The sequence below is a fragment of the Patella vulgata genome, chromosome 1 (assembly GCF_932274485.2).
Source record: "Patella vulgata chromosome 1, xgPatVulg1.2, whole genome shotgun sequence".
Taxonomy (NCBI): Eukaryota; Metazoa; Mollusca; class Gastropoda; family Patellidae; genus Patella; species Patella vulgata.
Window position 1 is genome coordinate 29,094,760 of NC_065879.2, and position 24,688 is coordinate 29,119,447.

At 36.0% G+C, this 24,688-nt stretch overlaps 1 protein-coding gene across 2 annotated transcripts in view; it reads right to left on the reverse strand.

Annotated features, from left to right (window-relative positions):
* Positions 1-13,287: 13,287 nt before the first annotated feature.
* Positions 13,288-24,688, reverse strand: part of LOC126827117 (uncharacterized) — a 51,736-nt gene continuing 40,335 nt past the window's right edge. The window contains exons 2-3 of one of the 2 annotated variants that reach the window (XM_050556323.2): positions 24,025-24,659; positions 13,288-14,542 (exon numbers count right to left, since the gene is read on the reverse strand). In XM_050556323.2, the coding sequence (XP_050412280.1) occupies positions 14,295-14,542; positions 24,025-24,659 (883 nt within the window). In that variant the 3' untranslated portion in view covers positions 13,288-14,294. The remainder of the gene's footprint in view (positions 14,543-24,024; positions 24,660-24,688) is intronic. The other variant, XM_050556333.2, reaches the window with a different exon arrangement.

Sequence of the window (24,688 nt, forward strand, 5' to 3'; positions counted from 1 at the left end):
TTTTTTTTTGCTACAGTCAGGCTAACACTATTTGAATCCTTATTGGTAAAACGTCACACCCCTTAAAACCGATATAAATTTATGATTTTAAGAATTGCCGCTAACCAATGGTAACAGAGTACTAAGGTGATGGTAAAATCGATTTAAACGAATTTAAAGTTTCATGAATAAGGGTTCATAATTTGAAGAAATTAAACATGGGATTTTCCACTAAACTCGTATTTAATTATAATGAATTCCTTTGCAAAATTAAATTGATATCATTGGAGTATTTGGCTCTTAAGACAGATCTATGATTTTAGAATTAGGCCCTACGTATCAACACAAGTATGCGTTAACCGATAAGAAAATGTTCATTATTTGATGTTACCTTAACAACAAAACGGATGTTTGTGTATGTTAAAATATGCATAGGCGGGATAAACTTAACATTATCTTTGAAACGCTCGAACCTGAAAACAAAGCTTTTGGCCCTTTTGTGTTATCAGTTATAGTTTAGAACTCTACATGAAACGATAAAGGGTCAGTTGTAATCTTTAGCATGAAAAGCTGCAAAAGAGCAGTTAAAACACTGCAATAACTGTACGCATTTGGTACTAAGACGGGACGTGCTGAGCACATCGTATTAACCTTAGATTAAGGACTGCGAGCCCTTAGCGCTCATCTACACGAAACTATTAAAAGAATGTCAATAACACCACGCTGTTGTGATATTGAACAATTAATACGTCATCATCACCTGGAACAATTGTCAAGCAGATTTACCTCCCCGGTTTATTACGTCACTACTGAATGCTACCAGGCGAAAGATTTTAGGCTTTAAGATAAGATTTAAAATCACGTAGCATGGAAGATAAATGGAATAATTATTCGGCTAGCAAGTTGTAGGGGTGATAATTAAAATAATTAACGAACGACAAGTGCTTGGAGCGAGCAATAATTGATTAATTAAACAAATATGGCACCAATTTCAAACCATACTGCTGACGACATTTTCATTGATATGTTCACTAAATTATAGATAATATTAGTATTAAAAATATGGTATGTGACGCTCATAATATGGTAAGTAATTTAAATCGACTTTTAATCTGTAATTGAAACAATATTTTCCTGTGAAGTTATCTTTAGAATGTGCAAGTCCAAGTTTAACAAAAATATTGTTTCATGGCGTAAACACATTAAAGCAATCGCAATTTAAAGAAAAACCATCTTGTGAAGTATGCGATTCAAATGTTTTTTTTTTAACGTTCTTATATATATATATCTGCCCTTTTTCAAACCCTCCAAACTACCTTTATATAAGTTATGATATCTAATAAGATCTTAGTACGAATAGGGTAATCCTCGGAACAAAGTCACTGGAAGTTGGATTAAACCAAGCACATTGAGGCTAAGTATGTCAACCATAAATCATATCTTTAAAATCCATTTAGCACGCTATTAATAAAAGACAATAAATTAGACAGAAAGAAAACCAAATAGTAAAAACTTTAATAGGGCTTGTTGAACATTCTTTGTACGAGGCTGAAATTAATGGACGATATTTATGACGAGAATTGATTTATAGGGCGGTTATGGTTTTAATATTCTTGAATGGTCACTTAATCGGTATAATACTCCAGTCTTTAACACGGAATAGGGATCAACATGTTCTTTTTATGAACGGTATGGACTAGTTTCCAGAAATTCTAGCTATAATTTGTACTATTGACCAAACAATAGCTGGTTTTAATCCCATAACTACGATTGTTGGCCAGGATTAAATGGAATTGACTGATTTTTTACATACATCTATATAGTTAGGATGTTTTTTGAATAGTGTATTTCAGTAGTATTACGTAGTATACGGAATTAAAGGGGTGTTATGGGAGATTAGATAAAGAGTTGACAGTTCTCTCTATAGTTAAAAAAATAGATAGCGTAAATAGAGTATGCTGAACATTTCGGTCAAACTCTGAACCGAGATATTACCGATTGAATTTTAGGCCTAGTCTCACGATCATCATTACTAAAGTTGGTACGATAAAAAATAAAGTCTCGATTATCCACTTCTACGTTTAATTATTTAAAAAAAATATCCGATGGTATGTCTAATTAATAATTTAGATAACATTTCAGGCCTAAATAAAGGTCAGCAATAGGAAGATTTAGCTCTTGCGTAATGTATATTTAAGCAATCGAAATCATTAGACATAATAGATCAGTTTAGAAACTACACGGGGTAAGCCATAGATATCTACCATGACCCTTCATATTAACTTGACGAACAGAATTATCAGCTATTATAAAATATGGAACGAAATAATTTTACGTATTTGTATGTATTTCCAAATGGCAGCAACCGGTCGTTAACAAAATAATGTTTATGGTACAATTATTATAAAACCATTTTTAAAAAATGTTTCGCGTATATTTCATTATACTACTCCTTTTTTTTTTATTAATATCTTTAACTTCAGATTTATTTTATTTGACTTATCTTTTAATACGGATCTTTTCTTCTAAAACACTTTTAATTTATTTGAGTTTGTTTCATTGGATAGCTCATATGTTTCATATTTGCTAACAGAGCTGCTGGAAATTAAAACAACTGCAGTTATATGTGAATTTAACATTCTTTACTAATTTGTAACTCTTGCTTGTTTACGGTGTTTTCATCGGACCAGGATGTTATAGAACAACCTAGTACTGGTAGACTTAATTCTTAACCAAATGTTTATTTCTAGTATTGTCCAGCAATACATATTGAAGTATTTGATGATTATTTGTTCAGCTTTAGTTATTGATGTATTAGAATCAGCCGGTGGCCAGAGATTCTATCTGTATCTAATAATGGACATTCATACTTCAATGCTGGGGCTAACGATCAATACGAAATAAAGGGTAAACATGGTTTTTAATAAAAAGTCGTTAGCATGAACAATCATTTCTTGTTTAAAAAATAGTCTCCCTTATCGACGTTTAAATTAGATAGCTTTACTTAATAACAACAGGTATCTTTATTATTCATTGGGTTTTTTTATGATGCAGATAAGTCGGAGGCACGTTGGTAAACTGTTTCAATGGCATTTAGTAATGGAACACACAGGTCACATTTCTATGGAATACAATTAAAGAAGTCTAGTCGGAACTTCGCTCAATATCGATATTTACATTTCTCTGTCACCATAACAAATATAATTGTTTCAGTGGTATTTAGTAATGGAAAACACAGGTCACAATTCTATAAAATACAATTAAAGAAGCCTAGTCGAAAATTCGCTCATTAATAAGCAGTAATTGTATTCCATAGAATCAGTGTGAAATAACGTTATTTAAAAAGAACACCCACTTGGGTGATATCGCAGAAAAAATATACAGTTTGGGGAGGGTGGATTTACAATCGGGTTGTTTTGGTGAAAATCAGTGTATAGCTTGTTTGCATTTTAAGACTTCCTCAAGACGGCTTTCGTTAGAAACAGGGGCCATTAAAAAATACAACTTGTCTAATGATCTTAATGACATTTGAAAGTACGATACTAGTAAACATAGTATCTGTTCTCTCTGTAGAGGTTGAAACAACCCCAGCTTTAAAAGTATGACACTCTTACAATTTAGACATAAAATGACTGGCCATTGTCGGAAATCTGAGAAATCACCCCACTTATCTGGCAAAGTGTGACAAATGTTGAGTTGAGTTATTTGTTGACTTATTTTATCATTTGATTAGTCAGTAAGTTTCACATTTAACGTGTATCATTTGATTTGATGAACTAGATAGCCAGGGGCTGACAGGTTAGCCAGCTAATCATTTGGCACTCGTGCTACCTTCCACTGATTAACACGGTCTTCTATCGTTGGTTGTATTTTGACAGCTTGGAAGATACCAGGATGGAACTGACCCCGGGGCCAAAGCAAACCCACGCCATATGTCTTGACATTAGTTTTATAGAAAGATAACTCCTGTCTAAAATACTGATTAATGTATACTACCTGTTACAGGTTGAATATATATATACTTCGATACATAAACAATGCAAGATAATTCTGGGTACCTTAATCAAATGAAACTAATCAAATAAAAATCTAAATTTGGCAAGTCGTGCGCAATAATCCTGCATATTTCTACGCAAACACGCGAAACACCATCATGGCTATCACAAATCCGGTAAAAACGCGAGAAGTATAATACAATGTATATCTGCTAGAAATTGTGGAAAGTAAATCATTAAGACTAGCATTAAAAAGCAGTAAACTTCTCTTTTCTAGACTATTAACATCTTGGAAGGTTGTACTGAGAAAATTCAATTCAATATGGTTTAGGTGGCTGCAGTGAATAAACAGCAATTATATTCCACAAAGTAGTATCCTATGTATTTCCATACGAAATGCTACAGAAACCAGTGGTCGCCAGACAAGATACGCCAACATTTTGCAAGAGATGGATAGAGAACAAGCTAAAAAAAGCGATTTTTCGTACAATCAGGGCCTATAATTCAGGAAATTATGTTCGGATGTGCGCGATTATCGAAAGGAACCAAGATATTTGTTATATAAACATAAATTTAAAGTTTCATCAAAATCGGATCAAAATTATGGCCTTTAGAGAGTCCACAACCTTGATATACCATGTATTTCCACTATCTGCGTACTAGGGGCGGCTATTTTGTCCGTCAGTTTTGGTCCGATTTTCACGAAATTCGAACGCAACCATCATTAGTGGGCAACGGTGATATATTATTTAAACGATTTTTTTTTGTAATTTGGATAAAAATTGTGAACTCAAGAGGGACCACAAGCTAAAAAGTAATATTTCGTAAAATCAAGGGCCATAATTCAGGAAGTTACTATCCGATATGGGCAAATATCAAAAGGAACCAAGATCTGTGGGTTATAACAAATGTATTTCAAGTTTCATCAAAATTAGATCAAAATTGTGACCTCTAGAGGGTCCGCAGCCTTGATATACCATTTTTTTTACGCTATTTACATACGAGGTACGGCCATTAGGGGGCAACGGTGAGCTATTCAAACGCCTTTTTTTAAATCGGATAAAAATTGTTAACTCTAGAGTGACCACAAGCTTTAAATCGGATAAAAATTGTTAACTCTAGAGCGACCACAAGCTATTAGGTGATTTTTCATACATTCAAGGGCCATAATTCAGGACGTTACGACCCGATATGCGCGAATATCAAAAGGAATCAAGATCCGTGCGTTTTAAACATGTATTTCAAGTTTCATTAAAATTGGATCAAAAATGTGACCTCTACGGGGTCCGCAACCTTGACATACCATAATATTTTTACACTATTTGCATACGAGGTACGGCCATTTTGTCTCCCAGCTTTGGTCCGATTTTCAGGGTGTAACGGTGATATGATTTAATGGTTTTTTTTTAAATCGGATAAAAGTTTATTCCACTATGGCCCACAAGCTAAAAACGTGATTTTTCGTACAATCAGGGGCCATAATCCAAGCAGTTATGGTCCAATGTGCGTGAATATAGAAAGGAATCGAGCTCTTTGGGTAATAATCATATTTTATGTTTTATCGCAATCGGATAAAAATTGTGATCTCTAGAGTGTCCACAAGCTAAAAACATGAATTTTCGTACAATCAGGGGCCATAATCTATGAAGTGTTACGGTCCGATACATGCAATAACGAAAGGAACCGAGAACTTTGGGATATAAACCTATATTTCAAGTTTCGTCAAAATCGGATTAAAATTGTGACCTGTGTAGTGTCCACAAACAAATTGTGGACGGACGGACAGGGGCGACGGCAATTCACGTCCATATCAAAATGTGGGTGTATAAAAAATTAATACCCAAGGCCGTGGTGGGTGTACTGCTGTCCGGTCCAATTTATATTCATATCATATTCATGCGCTATAAGACACAGATATTGATGACGTTATTGACTATCCAGTAGATAAGGGGAGGGAACTGTGGTTATGGCTTATATAGGAGGCAGACCACCATTAAATTTCACAAATTGTAGTTCGACTATTTATAGCAATTCTTTCTCTGTCTCTTTTCTCCCCTTTTGCATGCCCATTTTTGTTGGGTGTTTTGGTCTAGAATGGATGAAGAGGGTCTGAATTAACATTTTCTGCCAGGTTTTGGTAAATATTCATGATTTTGAGGCGGAAGGATAACGGGTTTATCAGGTTGGCTAAGGAGATATGTGCGGCAACCAGATACATGTTTTTAGTATCTCAAAATTTTGGAGGTCAACCTAATACAAATTTTAGTGCAAAGACATGACCATTTGTTCCTCTGTCTGTAGTGAAAAGCATTCCGCCCAACGAAAATTTGAGGAAAAGTTGGAGGTGGGCAAAGAGGCCAGAATTAACATTGAAGTCAATGGGGAAATTAATGGTGGTCTACCACCTTAGTAATGAATTCCCCTTATTTCACGAATGCAGTGCGAGTTTTAAATAGACAATTTTTCCCTTAATTTTTTTCTTCCCTCTTCCTGCATTTTTTGGTTGACTTTTTGGTCTAGAATTGAAGAAAAGGGATCAAATTTGCAATTTCATAGCAGTTTTGGGTAATACTGATGATATTACAGCGGAGGGATCGGAGGTGTACAGTGTCTTTCCGCAGAGCAATCATTATGTCGGAAGTGAGATTTTCACCCCAGTCAACTTCAAATCCCGGTAGCAAAAAATCTAAACTGAAGGGTTTTCACTGCAGATAGAGGCAAAAAAAGTTGTATGAGGTTTACCAAGAAAATTTTGCCATACGCAAACTTTAAGTAGCGAGAGAGAATTGCTATAAATAGACGAACTGTAACTAGAAACTCTACCGAGATGATGAAATTTGGTGGTCTGCCTGCAGCACAGTCAATACCACTTTACTTCTAAGATGTTAATACAATCGGACAAATAAACACTCATGGGTTTAATGTTAACTATCCAGTAGGTAAGGGGAGGGAACTGCGGTTATATTCCTGGTTAGTCAATAACACAATCGGACAAATAAACACGCATGGATTTAAGACCTTCTTTCAATGATAACGGATTTACGAAGGTTTTCAACTTTCGGATGGGGTAAGATGGACGAAGATGTTCTTGACTCTTTGAAAACGAACAGGAAATAAATAAGATTTGATAGACGGGGCAAGGCTTTCAATTGCGATCAAGAAAGGAATACATGTATATCCTAAAATTATCGATTGCAAATGGTATAAAATAAAAAGTTCGGACTACACACACTAATTTATTTTTTTTTTATCAAGACTGGCCCTCGAGATTAACCACGCCAAGCCGAAGTCATTATTCTGACTGCTACGGCAGATATAGAAATGATGACCGTATGTCCATCGGAAACCGCAGAACGAAATGGGGAAGTAAATAGTGCCAATACAATGAACCAGACAAAACTGAAACACAACCTGGTGTGATTTGTACGTTCAACAAGGTAAAGCTGTATTCGGGAATTTACAGAAAATGATATAATTTACGGGATACATCTTTGGAATTGTAAATAATTAAGCTTGGAGGAGGGGAATGCGTCTTTAATACCCCAATCCTTGGGAACTGACAAAAACGTTCTGAATCTCACCAGGCCTTCAACCATCACAATGGTTATGTAACGGAATATTCGCCCACAATTATCTTGATGATCTAAGCTCTTTATAACGGTTGTCACCAATTAGGTTTTCGCATACTTTACTGTTAATTTATAAATTAAATACAATTCGCCAGAATGATTTGAGAAAGTTCGAAAGGCACTATGTTGTGTTCTAGAAAATAACTTCCTGGGATGTATATTTCTGAAAAACTTCCCGTTGTGAAATATGTCTCTTCTCATAGTTCCTTTAAAGTCATTCTACCACATGCTTGTAGCGAGGTCATTCAGTGGGTACACGATTGTTCTTCTGTAAACCACATTGCTCGTTAATCGGACTTCTAATGTAATCTGCAAAGAACCTAGACTGACCTTACAGAAGGAATTGATTGTGACCTCTTCTTCGCTTTTCTTACAATATTGGGCATCGGTATAGGAGTCAATCCTGTAAGTCTGTAACCAAATCTATTCACCAAGCTACAGACATTTCTCATTAAAGGTTCTGGAGGAAGATGAACCTTTAGAGTAGTTGGTTGTAATTATATTTGTTTGATTGTTTCGTCAATGACGGCTCTTTTGCAGTACTCACCCCCCCCCCTCCCCCTGTCACCCGACTAAATACATATACACTGCAAATAATATTTGTGTATTTTTTACCGTAAATTGACTGGCAGAAAGTTGCCAGTAAATTCACTGTATTTCAACAGTGAGTGTAAAATAACTTCGGTGTAAATTTGAATTGTTCTTGTAAATAGAAAGTGGGAGTAAATTTACATTCACTCTAAATTTACACTGTGGTTGTATATTTACCTCAAAGTTATTTTAAACTCACTGTAAATTTACACTGTGGTTGTAAATTTACCACAAAGTAATTTTACACTCACTGTAAATTTACGTGGTGTTTGTAAATCTAAATCTACCATTTAGGGGTACATTTACATGACAGTGTTAAAATACAGTGATTTTACTGGCAACTTTCTGCCAGTCATTTTTCGGTAAAAATACAATTTGAAGTGTATATTTACTTGAAATATACTTTGAATGTGTTTGTCCCCATTCGGCTAAGTAGTCCTAGGTTAGATCTTGGCGAACATATAAAGTTTTGCGGACCTTTCAGCTGAGTATGCAAAAAATCATTCGATAATGGAAAGAAATTAATTGGGGTTTAACGTCCTACTGCTTCTTACAATGGAAAGAGTAGGAACATGACACGAAGCAAAATGTCCTACACAACGCTATGTATGGCATATCACTGTCTCCATACAGTTAGGTGCATTCAGATTTTGAATAACCTATTTCTTTAAAATAAACTAATCTGACTGACATAACAGTAAATATTTTGCACAAAATTCGAAACGTGGTCGAAGGGGAATAATCGATTTGAACACTATTTGACAGTAAATTTAAAATTTGTTGTAAAATTACTATTTCAAATGAAATTTCTGTTAATATACTGCTCACATAATGTAAACTGGCATAATATGGTTGTATTTCTACATTACGTTTGATGTAATCTTACATAAGCTTTATATTCATATGCATTTACATCATTTTAAATGTAAGTTAACAAACTATGTGATATTACAAATCGGACACTGTATTTTAAGTATACTTATAATTGTAAATATACATATAATTTTAATAGAGATCTTTTACGTGCACACCAACGTGTACACGGGACCGTGGCGTTTCGTCCCATCCGAACGACTTGCATAACTGACAAGGGGGAACCACGCCGGAAAATCTGGATGAACTTTCTCGGCAAATGCAGGGATTGAACACCCGACCTCCAGGCTAGCGAGCCAGCGTCTTATCCACTTAGGCACCGTGACCCCCTCATAAGTGGACGGTGGACTATAGTATAGACGAAAAGTAACGAAGCCATAAAAGGTCTATCAATGTTAAAATTACAATTACACGTTTCCTGTAAATTGTACACAAAACATGTTTGAATAGTAGAATTACCCATAAAAACAGTTAAAGTACAACATACATATACTTTTGACCAACATAGTTGTATCAATACAGATTACATGTAATAAAAATAGTTCTAACTTGTAAAACTACACTTTTATTTTACCAATGTTTTACAGTAATCCCATGTTACCGCACTAATACAGTAAATTTATAGTATAAAAACATGCAGTTGTATTTTTACAGCGTTATGTTAAATTTTTTTACATAATTTTTCACTGTAATTTTACATTTATTATTAACAGTGTATATATATTTACCCTTCAGACTTCAGTTGTCATCACTGAACCTTCTTATCTATTTTTAATAGATTTGTAAGTATATTAATTCACGATTTCATTAAGCTAATGCATAAATCATACGAACGAGTCGTGGTAGTGTGAACGAAATAGCCATCCCCATCATTAATACATTATAAACTACTTCGCACGGATCTTACAGATACTTCTGTTTTCACTTTGTTGGTCTTGGCTCATATTATATATATTCATATTACACAACTCTTGCTATTACTGCATGTTTATTACAGAGAGCGACATATTAAAACAGATCATTGTATATATTCTTGACTTCTGTGGGCTTTGTCAGGTGGATCCACGTAATGTTTCACGTAATGTTACCCGCTCAAATGATTAAGGGAATTTTTATACTCCCCCATACTTCTGTGGACGTATTATGTTGTCGCCTATGTCTTTTCATCTCTAACGTCCGCATTTGTTTGTGGAGAACCTAGGGTTCACAATTTTTACCCGATTTTTACGAAACTTAAATTGTGGAACATGTGCGAAGGTTAACCTTTGGTGAGCTTTACTTTTCTAGAGACGCATTCCCAATGCAGTATAGAACTATGCTGTCGACCACCAATTTAAAATATGTGATATAAATGTAATTTTAACATGGATATATACTATTCAAAAAAAGTAGGGGATATTTGATTTTTAAGTGTTATTAAAGTCACCTAATGAAACTGACGAAGAAACAAATGACAAAATGAAATGAAGTTCACATTCACCGATTTATTCCAAATGATCGTTAGACTAAGTAAGGCACAGACTGACCATTATAAGGGTAAAATGATACCCGGGGTCAAACAGCAAAGTTACCACAGCATCACAACCAAGTCAGTAACGGGTAAATCCTCCTCTGTTTGCCAAACAACCATTGATCCGACGTGGCATACTCCTAATGAGACGTCTAAGGTCATTTTGGTCCAGATTGTCCCATTCCTGTTGCAACGCAGCAGCAAGTGCTTGGACAGTGGCAGGACGTTGTTGACGTTGACGTAACCTCTGTCCAAGCATGTCCCAGACATGCTCGATGGGGGAGAGGTCGGGACTCAGTGCTGGCCAAGGTAATGTGGTGATGTTCTGTTGTTGGAGGTAACCTGTAACGATCCTGGCCCTGTGACATCTTGCGTTGTCATCCTGGAAGATGAAACGGCGGCCATGACGTCGTGCGAACGGCACAACATGGACTGCCAAGATGTTGTCCGGTAGTACTGGCCTGTAACACGCCCTGCAACAACATGTAAAGCCGTTCTTCCAGCAACAGTGATGCCTCCCCACACCATAACAGAACCACCCCCAAATCGATCATGTCTGATGACGTTAACGTCTTGGAAGCGCTCGTTTCGACGACGCCACACCCTCCTACGTCTGTCCAAAAAATCAACAGTGAACCTTGACTCATCTGAAAACATCACATTGCTCCAGCGTCGATTATCCCAATGTTGACGATCCCTACACCAACGACGTCTTGCCTGAATGTGATGATCTCTCAAACAAGGGATCACGCGAGGACGTCGGGCGCGAAGGTGACCCCTATGCAGTCGATTCCGAATCGTCTGGCCACTCACTCTCACACCAGTGTCTGTTTGAAGACAAGCGCTGATCTGATTTGCTGTGATGACACGATTTCTCAAGGCCAAGGTACGGATAAATCGATCCTGGGCTTGAGTTGTCGCCCTTGGTCGACCTGAGCGTGGTCTGTCCTGTACAGATTGTGTATCACGGTATCTGGACCATAGCCTGCTTATGACAGACTGAGAAACATTCATCGTCCGCGCCACAACCGCCTGTGTTGTGCCGATCTGTAGCATGCCAAGGGCACGTAACCTTTCATTTTGGGTAAGCCGACGCATATCAAAATTTGTTTTCTGGTCACTAAAACAATTAAACTGATGTTTCCACCCTGGAATTCAATGCCACAATGACTGTAACATTCAAAGTCAGAGTCGTGCAAATCTTGGGTTGGACCCCCATGATGATCCCAAGCATCACCTGCATTCCATGCGGTAGCTATTGGTGCGTTTGGGCGTCACATGTAACTGGAAATGTTTCTTCTGTTAGGTTCTATAGTGACTTTTTTCGTAGTCATTTGCATATTTTAGTATTATGCCCCCAAAATCAAATATCCCCTACTTTTTTTGAATAGTATATATCGTAACCCTAGTAGTAAAAATAAAAAATGCCTATAATACTGTGACTTTATTTATACCGAAATAAACAGAGAATTCATCAAAATTAGAGGATACATTGACTTCTTTTTCGGGCCGTCGTGCTTTTTCTGACATGACAGTCAGGATTTGCAACGAATAAAGGGTTTTAAACTGATATTCTCACATAACTTTTCGCCTGAAAATCGTCTGTCTACTGTTACCGGCTACTCCAGTGGGTAACAATAATGTATTGCCTTTACGTTACATGTCTAAGATTGCTATATTATAATGCTATGGAATCTGTTTAACCGCTTCTATCACATATGTAAAATTGGCAGATGGCAACATCTTCATAACTATCACATGGCAACATTTTCTTTCCCATCACGTATATTATAATATTTCAAATTGGTGGACGGCAATTTTACCTTTTCTATCACATACGTAAAATGTTGGAAGGAGACAGTACATTTTTTTAAACACATGTTAATTTGGAGGACGGCAACATTTCCGTTTCTATCACGTATGTAAAATTGGTGAAGGGCAACATTACCTTTAAGAGATCAAACCCATAGTAAAATATGTTCAAATCAAAGCCTGTTATTCCTCTTACTATACACATACTACGGACTTTTTAGAGTGATGTATGTGTGTGTGTTGGGGGGTGGGGGGCTTAAGAACGTATACGAATCTCCACTACACTGATCTGAAAATGACGGTTTTACTACAAGAATCGACAACAACAAAAAATTGCACAGACCCATCGGGTAGTGGTGGATTCCGTGAAGGGTGTGGAAGCAAACTGCAATTATACTAACTGATGGTGTTTATGCATAGGAGTGCCATGGAGTACCTTACTGGTGACATGTTTGACTTCATACCATTTTTATGAGACACCGTCTGCATTAACTTAGTCGGTGCAGAAAGGTAGGATGTTAAATTTCATTTCATTTTATTTTTTTTGATATGATTAAACACATAATTTGATATACAGTGTGCAGAGGGAAATTTTGCACGGACAGTATATTGAATTCCGAATGTCAAGAGTTCATTCACTTGAATGTCAACGTGTACACGGACCTCTGGTTCCTTGCCAGGCCCACCGTCCTGCTACTGCAACAATGGGAAGGAATAAAATAAAATCAAAGCTACGCTGGAAAATCCCGATGAACCTTTTATGCCAACACCGGTAGGCCCCCCCCCCCCCCGTACCTCGTAGTAGTAAGCCATCGCCTTTTCCACTGAGTCACCTTGGCTCCGCATAGCCTTAGGCAGCAGTTAAAAAATATCAATCCAGAAATAAGTCGAAACCAAATTGCTCAATATAATTGTTTACTTCAAACGTGGCCTTTGAATCGATGAATACAACATTGCCAGCTTTTGATATGTTTATATATACACAAAATACACCATTCTTTAGTTATGATAACGTTTTAAAAATACTTTTTGAATTTTAATTCGTTTTATTATTTATATTAGAATAAGACAAATGAGCCATAAAATCAAACGAATATTATAAACAACAATAAATAACGTACATGTAAAATATTATTAATGATTTACATCTTTCATTAATCCATTGTTTTTCTAACATAGATATAATGATATACATTATATTTACTTCTATAAAACGTGGTTTATTTTAAATATTCCGATGTTTGAATATAGAGTTAACGAAACACAAAACAATCATACAGTTATTATAAAATCATACAAGATAACAATTTTAAATAAAATAACATTAATTTAACTCAAAGGGTATCCTTCGTCAGTAACATACATGGGTTGTATATAAATGTGTAATTGCAATCCTTGTACAAACAAAAACTGTTCAAATTACAATGTACAACTTTGTCAGTTCGTTGAGCTTAACAAAAAACAACAAATAAGTAATGTATTATCCCTTTTTCTTTATAAAATGTACGATTTGTGCTACGGAATCTATTCCTGCATGTATGTTGCTGGGATCTTACAGTTGCATGTCAACTTCACTGGTTTTATCATTAATTTATGAAACCTATGTGGGAGTTAGAATATGAATATTACTGTAAGTAAGAGATCGCCTTTAAAGTATACAAACAAGAATCGCTATGCTTAAAAATATTTTTAACTAAAGAAATGTTATCATAACTGTATCACCATTTTTCAAGTTCGCCATATTGGAATTAATCATTTGCATAAGTAAAAATCGTTTCTTTGTTTTGTTTTTGTGTAAATATACATGTAGATAAAATACTCCATTTGTTACTTATAATTAGATTTAATGATATTCTTTGTTCTTAAATTAAAATAATCGTAGGCGCTCCCTTATAATAATACAACTTAGATTAAACCCATTCCTAATTCATCAAGTGCTCTTTTCTCCCCATCCCGTTTAATAAGCCCCATTCCCAATGAATCGATAGGTCGTTTATGATATCTGTGGTTCTTATCGCCATGTTGTCGTTTGATGAGGCCCATGCCTAGAGAATCCATAGGTCTTTTCCTAATCAGACCCATTCCGAGTGAATCTATTGGTCTTTTGTGGTATGTTCTGTTTTTGTCACCATTTCGTTTTATTAGACCCATTCCTGAAATAGAGAATGATAAATATTACAGTAGTCCACACATCTTTGGTATTGTCGGTATGCCATTGCTAGTCTAGAAACTCAACTCAACCCTCAGTTGGAATACTTATTACACATTAGGGAAAACTACTTATGGTCATGGTATTTTAAATATGAAATATTTATTAAGTTTTGTCATTGAATAAACATTAAGGAGAATATCGATATCCTCAAATTATGCATATAATATTATTTGATATAACTGACTTAAAGGATTCCAAATATAATTTTAACAGCAATACCTTTGATCCGTAATCTCGATCAACATATTCCGAAAGGGTGTGAAAATAGATTACGGATCAACTACAGCAAAGAACTTATTTTAACAAGTACTATAGTATAATATGGACAAGGGACCGATCATATAAAAAAAAATCGAAGTCCGCCTGTTAGGCTTTATGAAGAGCGTCGACACAAAGATGGGTAGCGCATACAGAACAATTTCTGGTCAAAAAAAAAAAAAAAAAAATTTGATTGATTCTGTCAAATACTATATAATATGAAATCTGTGGACGCCGATATTTTCCTTTTTTGAACAATACGCGTGGACAGTTACAGCGACGTCACATTCTATTAGTGGTGGTGTGATTAAATAAATTTCCAAGCTACTTTGTAACAGATTTAGGCTAAGTTAAAAGCTGACATGATAGAAATTACAACAGGTTATAAATTCATTAAGATTAGGACGTCAATGGTATCTGGGTAACCAGCGTAGGGATTAATGGTGTCCTGTGTTCCAAATTATTATGATACATAATTGGTTCCCCTGATTTCACGTAGTCCGCCTATTGATAGCAATTCGTCCCCACCCCACCCTCCTTTGGGAGAGGCTTGGGTGGCCGAATGGTTGTATCATCAGGTCTTTGAGTCAACTGGCGTGGTTTCAATTCCCCGTTGTATGTGACAAGAATTAGGGTCGCCTGTTGAACCTCATGGGTTTTCTCCGGGCCCTACGGTTTCCTCCTATTAAAGACCTCTACGCGCAAGCGAATTATTGAAATAAAATTGAACCATATGTTAGTCGAAAATAACCAAATTTGTATCGATTGGACGTTAAAACCCATTTCCTTCTCTCTCTCTCCTCCTTGGGAATGACAATATTGTTGTTAATATTTTGGTCTAGAATTAAAGAAGAGTGTTTCGAATTCACAATTTCTGTCAGGTATTAGTGAATATTCGTGATTGTTTTCAGGCGGAAAGATAGGAAAATAAATAAACATGGGTTTCGGAAATGATATATTAAAATCATCTCCTAATATGACGTTACTGTATATAAATTACTTTGACCAGGCTTAGATTATTCAATATTTTTATCAGATGATTGTGACATGTTGGCTTATTGAGTGGGTATACAGACTAAGATCATTGGAAATTTCAAGGCCAAGAAATGTTACGGAGTTAACATTGATGTCAATGGGGGGAGATTTACTTCCGGTTGGATCAAGTTATTACAGACATGTCGGGTAATATACCATACAGGTATTATATATACAGTCTAATAGTGGGCAATGTTGGTTTTTAATCCGTTCATATGCCTGTGTATAACCTAATAGTGAATCATTGTTTAGTGATTTGATTCACGGCCAAATATTTGGGGCTTAAAACTTTCAAATTTTAAATGCCGTCAGAATATTTGACGGTAGTGTCGTTTGATCCCGCGAAACCACCTATTAGCACAATAAGAAATCCAACCAAAACTCTTAGTTATTGAACTATATTACTGGATGTCAAGCGATACATTATCTATATGTATAGTAAGAGTATTCTGATGTCAGGCGACTGAAATGCTTGCTTTTATAAGCCCTTTTTTACTACAACACGCAATGGTTATAAATGAAGACTGATCCCGTGTGATGTCTTCGGGGATTGGCGATAATCTACATCATGATATAAATCCAGTATTGAGACCTCAATAAATTATTAGCCTGTATCTCTAGAGGCCAAAACACAATGTTATTAATTAAAACTCGACACTAACATTGTGAGGTTAGGCTATTTATATTTTCATAATAATTGTATGAACTTAAATAAAGAGTCCGAATACACCGTGAAGAAATATTCCTCCCATAAATTCGTCCACACTATAGAAACCTATGTCGACAATTTCCTTTGATCTTTGAAGGTTATTCTATCGAAAGTAGGAAGTTAAATCCCATTTTATTTCATTTTATTCTATCTGCATAATAATCCATATAGGATAAATAGGGTCTTTAAGAAAAAAAGCACGGCTTGAACATAAAACAGACAAGAAAGAGAAGTTGGGTATTACGTGTGTAATCCACACAATATCTAAGACACCCGATGCCCAAGAGAGATAATGTGTAAGTAATAGTTTAAATGACGTTTTAGGCCAGAAAAAAATATCACTGTAATGTGCAGAATTTGCTCTCAAATAACACAAATGCTAAACACTTGCATAGAAATTAATCTTTATAATGTTACGTTCATTTAGTTTTACTTTACTGTATAGTCTTGTCCTATCTCGCACATTTATAGTTCATTCCTCAATATAACATCGCTATCTAAAAACTGAAACAAGGTAACGTAAGTGAGTAGCCCAAGGAGAAGTGATACAATAATTATCAATAACAACTGGAATAAATGAATTAACACCGATAGTTACACAACTTACAACTATCAAGGGAACTGACCTCATTAGGTTTTCAGAATCACAAAGGATTTCTTGACGAACGCGACTGTAGATTTCAGCTATAATTAGTAATTAATATTGATGAATTTATAAGAGTCAAGGCAATCGGCAAGTTTGTTAACAGTTGTCTAAACACGGATATTGTGGTCCAAATGACCTCTATCCGTGGACGGTATCTTCAAGTGTTTTACATGCATTAAATTGAATATGGAAATTCAGACAATTACAGGAACCATGTCTGGTTGCCTTCTTGATATAGAATATTTTGATTGATTGTCAATGGCGCTGTAACTATATTTATGAAAGTGTAAACGCGGGTTACTGGGAAAAGGGGCACTACCATAGACAAATAATAAAATAAAATGACAACTTCTTTGGAATCGTAATACATTTGGATGCCTGATTGTGCTATTCATTGGGAAAAAACGTATATAGCAAGCAGGAAAATATTTCATGACGTCCCATGTTCAAAAATAAATACAAACCATTATTTACAAATGTATGACTGTTTTTAGATTGATTTGTTACGATTAATTAGTATGGACATGGTCATTTTCTTGGAGTGTTTGTTTGAACAAATGTGTCCATCCATATTAACTCTTTTTAAAAAAAATTACGTTTGTAGATGACGCCATTTTTTGTTCAAAAGTCGAAAGTTTAGTCATAACCATGCTAAAATTAGTTACACTTCCGAATTTCACCTATCTTGTCGGGGTCAGTATATTTGGCATTACTTAATTTCAATAATTCGCTTGCGCACAGGGCTATTTGGGCCGGAAAAAATTCATTCCTCGAGCTCAGAAAGGCGACCCTACTCCTTGCTGCGTTAACACCTGGGATCCAAACCACGACACTTGGCTCAATTACAGACCGCATGATCGCACCAGATCACCTTGTCACTACAACTTTCAAAATTTTAAGCGATGCTAATTTTATCATCAATAAATTTAATGTGCGCTTATGTCGATCAATCCAGCAACTGAATTCGGCAGCGAAAACACTTAACACGTGACTGTTTTTTTATTTATCATGTGATCAATAAAATGGCGAATCGTCTTAGAAGATGAATCCCATGGTGTTTGTCACAATTCTATTAATACATTATTGTTGACATCATCGACAATTGAAAAGTCGATGCCTTCGTTAGCTTCCATTTCGCCTAGTTACGTGGTCACACGACATACATCACGTGATGTTTTCATGGGAACAAGTGTTTTGAATAGATCGGGAATCTTATTTCGTTTACATTCATTCTGACTCAGTTTGTGTCTTATTGTTAGTTCAGTACCGACGAGTCCCTATTTGTATTTCGAGCCTCGCATTATCAACCAATCAGCGTCCAGGAGAGTTTTCTCCGTGCTTCTAATTTGTCATGTCGCCACCGTTCACCAACACTTTGAATATCAAGTGTTCTTGGAAGTACGCGTTGGTTTCAACGAGTAAATACAGCGTGTTAGTTCCACGTCGAATGGTATATCAGACTATTGCAAAATACAGAAACGACTTTCAGGGATTAATACACATCCAAAGCCTGTATCTGTCATATTTTGTCGTAGTCTAATCCTTTAAAAGGACATTTATGTCATATTTTGTCATAATCAATTCTAATCCTTGTAGTCGTTAAATTTTGTCTTTTTTTCGAATGACTAAATGATTAAATGTCTAAACATATGCCGTCATTGACGGGCGGCCATTGAGTACCTGAATAGTCACAACAACGAGTTGAAGTCAGTTGTAAGTGCGCTCATGTCGGTAATTGCAGAAAGTTTTAAAAATATGGACAACTGGCTTCAACTGACTGGATCAAGAACGACCCATCTTCTCCGAGTTGCTTAACATAATGACGTAAATTATATTGGTCGAAACTTTTTATTGATCAAGCTCAAGATTGTATACATTATTTTAATACTTAAATCAACTACAGTATCTATCTATACGTGCTATATACCAATTCCTATCTACACTGTAACATGTTCCACGATAACCAACGTGACGCTACTACACATAATAAAAAAATATAAAGAAGACCTAGTTAATTATTCACAGTAATAACATGTTAGCATGTGGTGACAGAATGGATTAATTTTCAACTGTGACACGATCGAAATATTTGGTTTCAATAAGTCGGTTAACTCTGTTTTTATGAAGGTTGTTAAATATTATCTTCAGGTTAAAAGAAAACATCGCATATAAACTCTTTAACTTATAACGTCTACTGGAACATTGTTGATCTGTATTAATAATAAGTATATATATATTAACTAGGGAGGTGGGGGGGGGGTACATAGGCTAAGACTATTCCTCAATCCCATTCAGACATCCCGAATAAAAAATTTGTTTTAAAAAACAAAACAAACTACATTCGTGGATGTTTACACCATTGAATCGGTTGAGTAGACAATGTTTTGAAGCAAAAATGCGGAGCCCACTCACATAAATTATTATCTGGAAGGTTTTGTCTTTAGCGTCATTCCAACAGGAAAGTTTTACTGCTCTGGCCCATTTTGAACAGCTGGTAAGAAAAACAAGCCAACAGCGAGGCTGATGTCCCCCGCCGAAATCCCAAAATAAATAGATGACACATATTCATTAATCGCACATTTATTTTTTTCAAAAGTATCAAGCAATCAAATAAATTATCACCTATACACTAAGTTTGATCACTCTCTATCATATAGAATCAAAGTTATCTTTTCACAAAGCATCGACCAATGAAATTGCTCAGCTCTGCTTAGCTTTAGCTCGAAATGTTAATCATTGAACTCAGTCAAGACATTCACCTAATGAACATCTATATAAAGATTTAACATTCTACCTCAATTAAAAGCAGAGTTGTTATGTTCAAAAGTCTTGACCAATCAAACTGCTTATCGATCCTAAGCCTAAGCAGAAAATTCTCATCAACAAACTTAGTCAAGGTAATGATATAATGAATCGATACTCAGAGTTTCATCACTCTCACTTAATTATAACCAAAGTTATCATGTCCCAAAGCATCAACCAATCAGATTGGTTATCTCTGCTGACCGTAAGCAGACAATGTTTATCATCGAACTCCATCAAGGCATTCACCTAATGAACGTCTACACCAAGTATGAACATTCTACCTCAATTAGAAGGAGAGTTGTTTTCCGAAGTCTCGACCAATCAAATTGCTTATCGCTCTGCTTACACATAAGCAGAAAATGCTTATTTATGGAAATTACACTGAAGGTATTGATGAGATAAAACTATACACCAAGTGTCCCCACTCTCACTTAATTAGAACTAAAGTTATCGTGTCCGAAAGCATCAACCAATCAAATTGCTTATCTCTGCTTACCCTAAGCAGAAAATGCTCATCTTCGAACTCTATCAAGGCATTCACCTAATAAACACCTACGCCAAGTGTGAACATTATAGCTCAATCAGAATGAGAGTTATTGTGTTCCAAAGTCTCAACCAATCAAATTGTTTATCGCTCTGCTTACCCTGAGCCCGAGCAGAAAATGCTCATTATCGAACTTAGTCAAGGTATTGTTGTAATAAAAAAATACACCAAAGTTTATCACTCTAACTTAATTAGAGCCAAAGTTATCGTGTCCCAAAGTATCAACCAATCAAATTGCTTATCTTTGCTTATCCTAAGCCGAAAATGCTCATCTTCGCACTCTATCAAGGCATTGGCCCAATAAACACCTACACCAAGTTTGAACATTCTAGCTCAATTAGAAGAGAGTTAATGTGTTCCAAAGTCTCAGCCAATCAAATTGCTTATCACCCTGCTTACCCTGAGCAGAAAATGCTCATTATCGAACTTAGTCACGGTATTGACGTAATGAAAATTTACACCAAGTTTCCTTACTCTCACATAATTAGAACTCAAGTTATCGTGTACCAAAGCATCAACCAATCAAATTGCTTATCTCTGCTTACCCTAAGCAGAAAATGCTCATCTTCGAACTCCATCAAGGCATTGACCTAATAAACAACTACACCAAGTTTGAACATTCTTTCTCAATTAGAAAGGGAGTTATTGTGTCCCAAAAAGTGTGACGGACAGACAAACCCATTTTAATAGTCCCCTGCTTTCTTCGAAAGGCGGGGGCCCAAAAAAATCAGAATTGTAACTGTCGACCAGAAAATACAATGAAAGGAAATGAGGTTTACCGTCCTAATTTTCTGCATCGACTCGGCTAATTATGACAGGCAAGTGTGCTAATAGGAAAATTTTGCCTGGGCAACGGCATTACGGTCTACTCTTATTTCGAATGCCAAAAATTAAGGGTTATTTTACGTACACACCAATGTGTATACCGGATCTCGGGTGTTTGGTCCAATCCGATCGACCAGAGTGTCATTTGCCAGGGCCTCCGCCCCACACCAATAACAAGAGGAAACCACAAGGAGTTTTCTCGGCCAACACCTGGAGCGAACCCGAAACTTTCTTGTTAGCGAGTCAGTGTCTTACACACTCATCCACCGCGGCTCCTTTCTACCAAAATTGAGCAACCCTTTTCAGGAATGGAACAAATTTGAATAGTGTAAAATATTGGAATGCAGGAGTTTAATTTCCAAACACTAAGTAACACTAATTACAACGAATTCCCGAATCGGCTTATCAGGATTTTACGCTCGTAAGATAGTCTTTATTCCATCGGAGATATGGGAGTTTAACTTTTAAAAATGTCAATTACACTGTAGCATGTCTATCAATATTTTCATATCTTCAGCGTCAATTTATGTCGACGTATGTCACTGTAACCTTCCATCATCCGAAATTTCTTATAAACGCGCTACAAGAAAGATGTAAAGTTTTTCTAGAAATTTGCTAATTACATTCGGCCATAAGTAAGCACCATATGACGATTTTCAGAAGAGATGGTTTGGCGTCCCCAGGCGCTGACGTCGTAATTTAAATCCGGGAATTTCAAAGATACACCAGTGGTTGTCAGACACGATACGCCCACATTTTGCAAGAGATGGACAGAGAACAAGCTAACAACAAAAGCTATAATCCAGAAAGTGTTATGGTCTGAAATGCGCAAATATCGAAAGGGACTAAGATCTTTTGAATATAAAAATATATTTTAAGTTTCATTAAAATCGGATAAAAATTGTGACCTCTAGAGGGTCAACAACCTCCGTATTACATACTTTTACACAGTTTGCGTACAAAGAGCAGCCATTTTGTCTGGCAGTTTCATTTTGATTTTCCCAAAATTTGAATTCAACCTTCATTATGTCACAATGGTGATATATCTAAACGGTTTTTAAAATCAGGATAAAAATTGTGACCTCCAGAGAATCCAAAAGCTAAAAAACACGATTTTTCGAACAATCATTGAACATAATTCAGGACAGTACAGTCTGATGTGCACGAATATCGAAAGGAACTAAGATCATTTGGTTATAAACATGCATTTCAAGTTTCATCAAAATCCGGTAAAAATTGTGACTTCTAGAGGGTCCGCAAACTAGGTATTTCACACTTTTACACTATTTTTATTGTACAAGGAGCAGCCATTTTTTCCGATAGTTTCCGTCCGATTTTCACGAAATTGGAACTTAACTGACATTATGGTGTAACACTGATATATTCGAACAGTTTTTTTTAAATCGTATAAAAATTGTGACCTCTAGAGGGACCACAAGCTAAAAACGCGAATTTTCGTACAATCAAGGACCATAATTCAGGAAGTTATGATCCGATATGCGCGAATATCGACATGAACCAAGATCTGCGGGTTATAAAATGTATTTCAAATTTTATCAAAATCGGATCAAAATTGTGATCTCTAGAGGGTCCACAACGAGGGGCGGCCATTTTGTCCGACGGTTTTGGTCCGAATTTCACGACATTCGAACTCAACCGACATTACGATGTATAGGTGATATATTGGAACGGTGTTTTAAATTGGATAATAATCGTGACCTCTAGAGGGACCACAAGCTACAAGCCTGATTTTTCGTACAATCACGGTCAATAATGCAGGAAGTTACAATCCGATATGCGCGAATATCAAAAGGAACCAAGATCTTTTCGTTGTAAACATGCATATCAAGTGTCATCAAAATCATATGAAAATTGTGACCTCTAGAGTGTCCACAAACTAAAAACGTTATGGTCCAATACATGCCAATATCGAAAGGAACCAAAATCCTTGGGAGATAGACCTATATTTTAGGTTTCGTCAACATCGGATAAAAATTGTGACCTGTAGAGTGTCCACAAAAAAATTGTGGACGGACGGACAGGGGCGACGGCATAAATATGAAAATTGTGACCTCTAGAGTGTCCACAAACTAAAAACGTTATGGTTCGATACATGCCAATATCGAAAGGGACCTAGATCTTTGGGTGATAGACCAATATTTTAGGTTTCGTCAAAATCGGATAAAGCAATGTGACCTGTATAGTGTCCACAAAGACAGGGGCGACGGCATAATACGTCCACATGAAAATGAGGGCGTATACAAATGGCGTCATATTTTAGGGATAATTCGGGGGGTTTTAATAATGAATTAGACTCATATTGATATGCATGTGACTGTTTAAAGCTGGATTACTGATGGTGTTGGTATTCAACAATATTAATGAATGATGTTTGATTCTAGGGCTACTGTGCATTTTTGATTATATACAACATCGATTCAGGTGTGTAGGCGTACAAATAACAAATTCTAACACTCATAATAATATCCTGGTAAAAAACTAACCTACCGTGAGTAACGTGACGTAAGAATCATGCAGTTTAAAGCCAGAGTATAGACCGCTTGGCTGTGCAATTCTCTTATATCTTTCAGCGTTACTCACCCAATGCATCAATTGGTCGTTTATGAAATACTCTATTAGAACGCGAATTACTCATATGACCTCTATCACTCATACCTAATCTATCCATATACCGCTTGTTGGACTTCTTCACAAGACCCATTCCTATGGTATCTAAATCTTTCTTTATAAGCCCCATGCCTATACTGTCGAGCCCTCGTCTTTCTGCTGAATTGCTGTTTTTCTTAATTAAACCATATCCTACATAATCCAGATCACGCTTCTGTCCCGTTTCTCCACTTTCTGAAGAGCTATACTGTTGGCTGTCATAAACATCGTTGCTTTTTTTGATGAGACCCATACCAAGACTATCAACAGGACGTTTCTTAATTAAACCATAACCAAGTTGATCGATTGGTCTTTTTTTAATTAAGCCGTATCCAAGCTGGTCAATCGGCCTTTTTCTAATCAGGCCATATCCAAGTTGGTCAATCGGTCGCTTTCTGATCAGACCATATCCAAGCTGATCGATGGGTCTTTTTCTGATGAAACCAGAACCTATTTGATCTAAACGTCGTTTGATAAAGCCACTGCCTATAGAGTCCAATGATTTTTTTATAAGTCCACTACCTAATTGGTCAACTGATCTTTTTTCTGGTTGAGTGTTTTCCGCAGACCTGCAAAATATGAAAAGTGACAACATAAT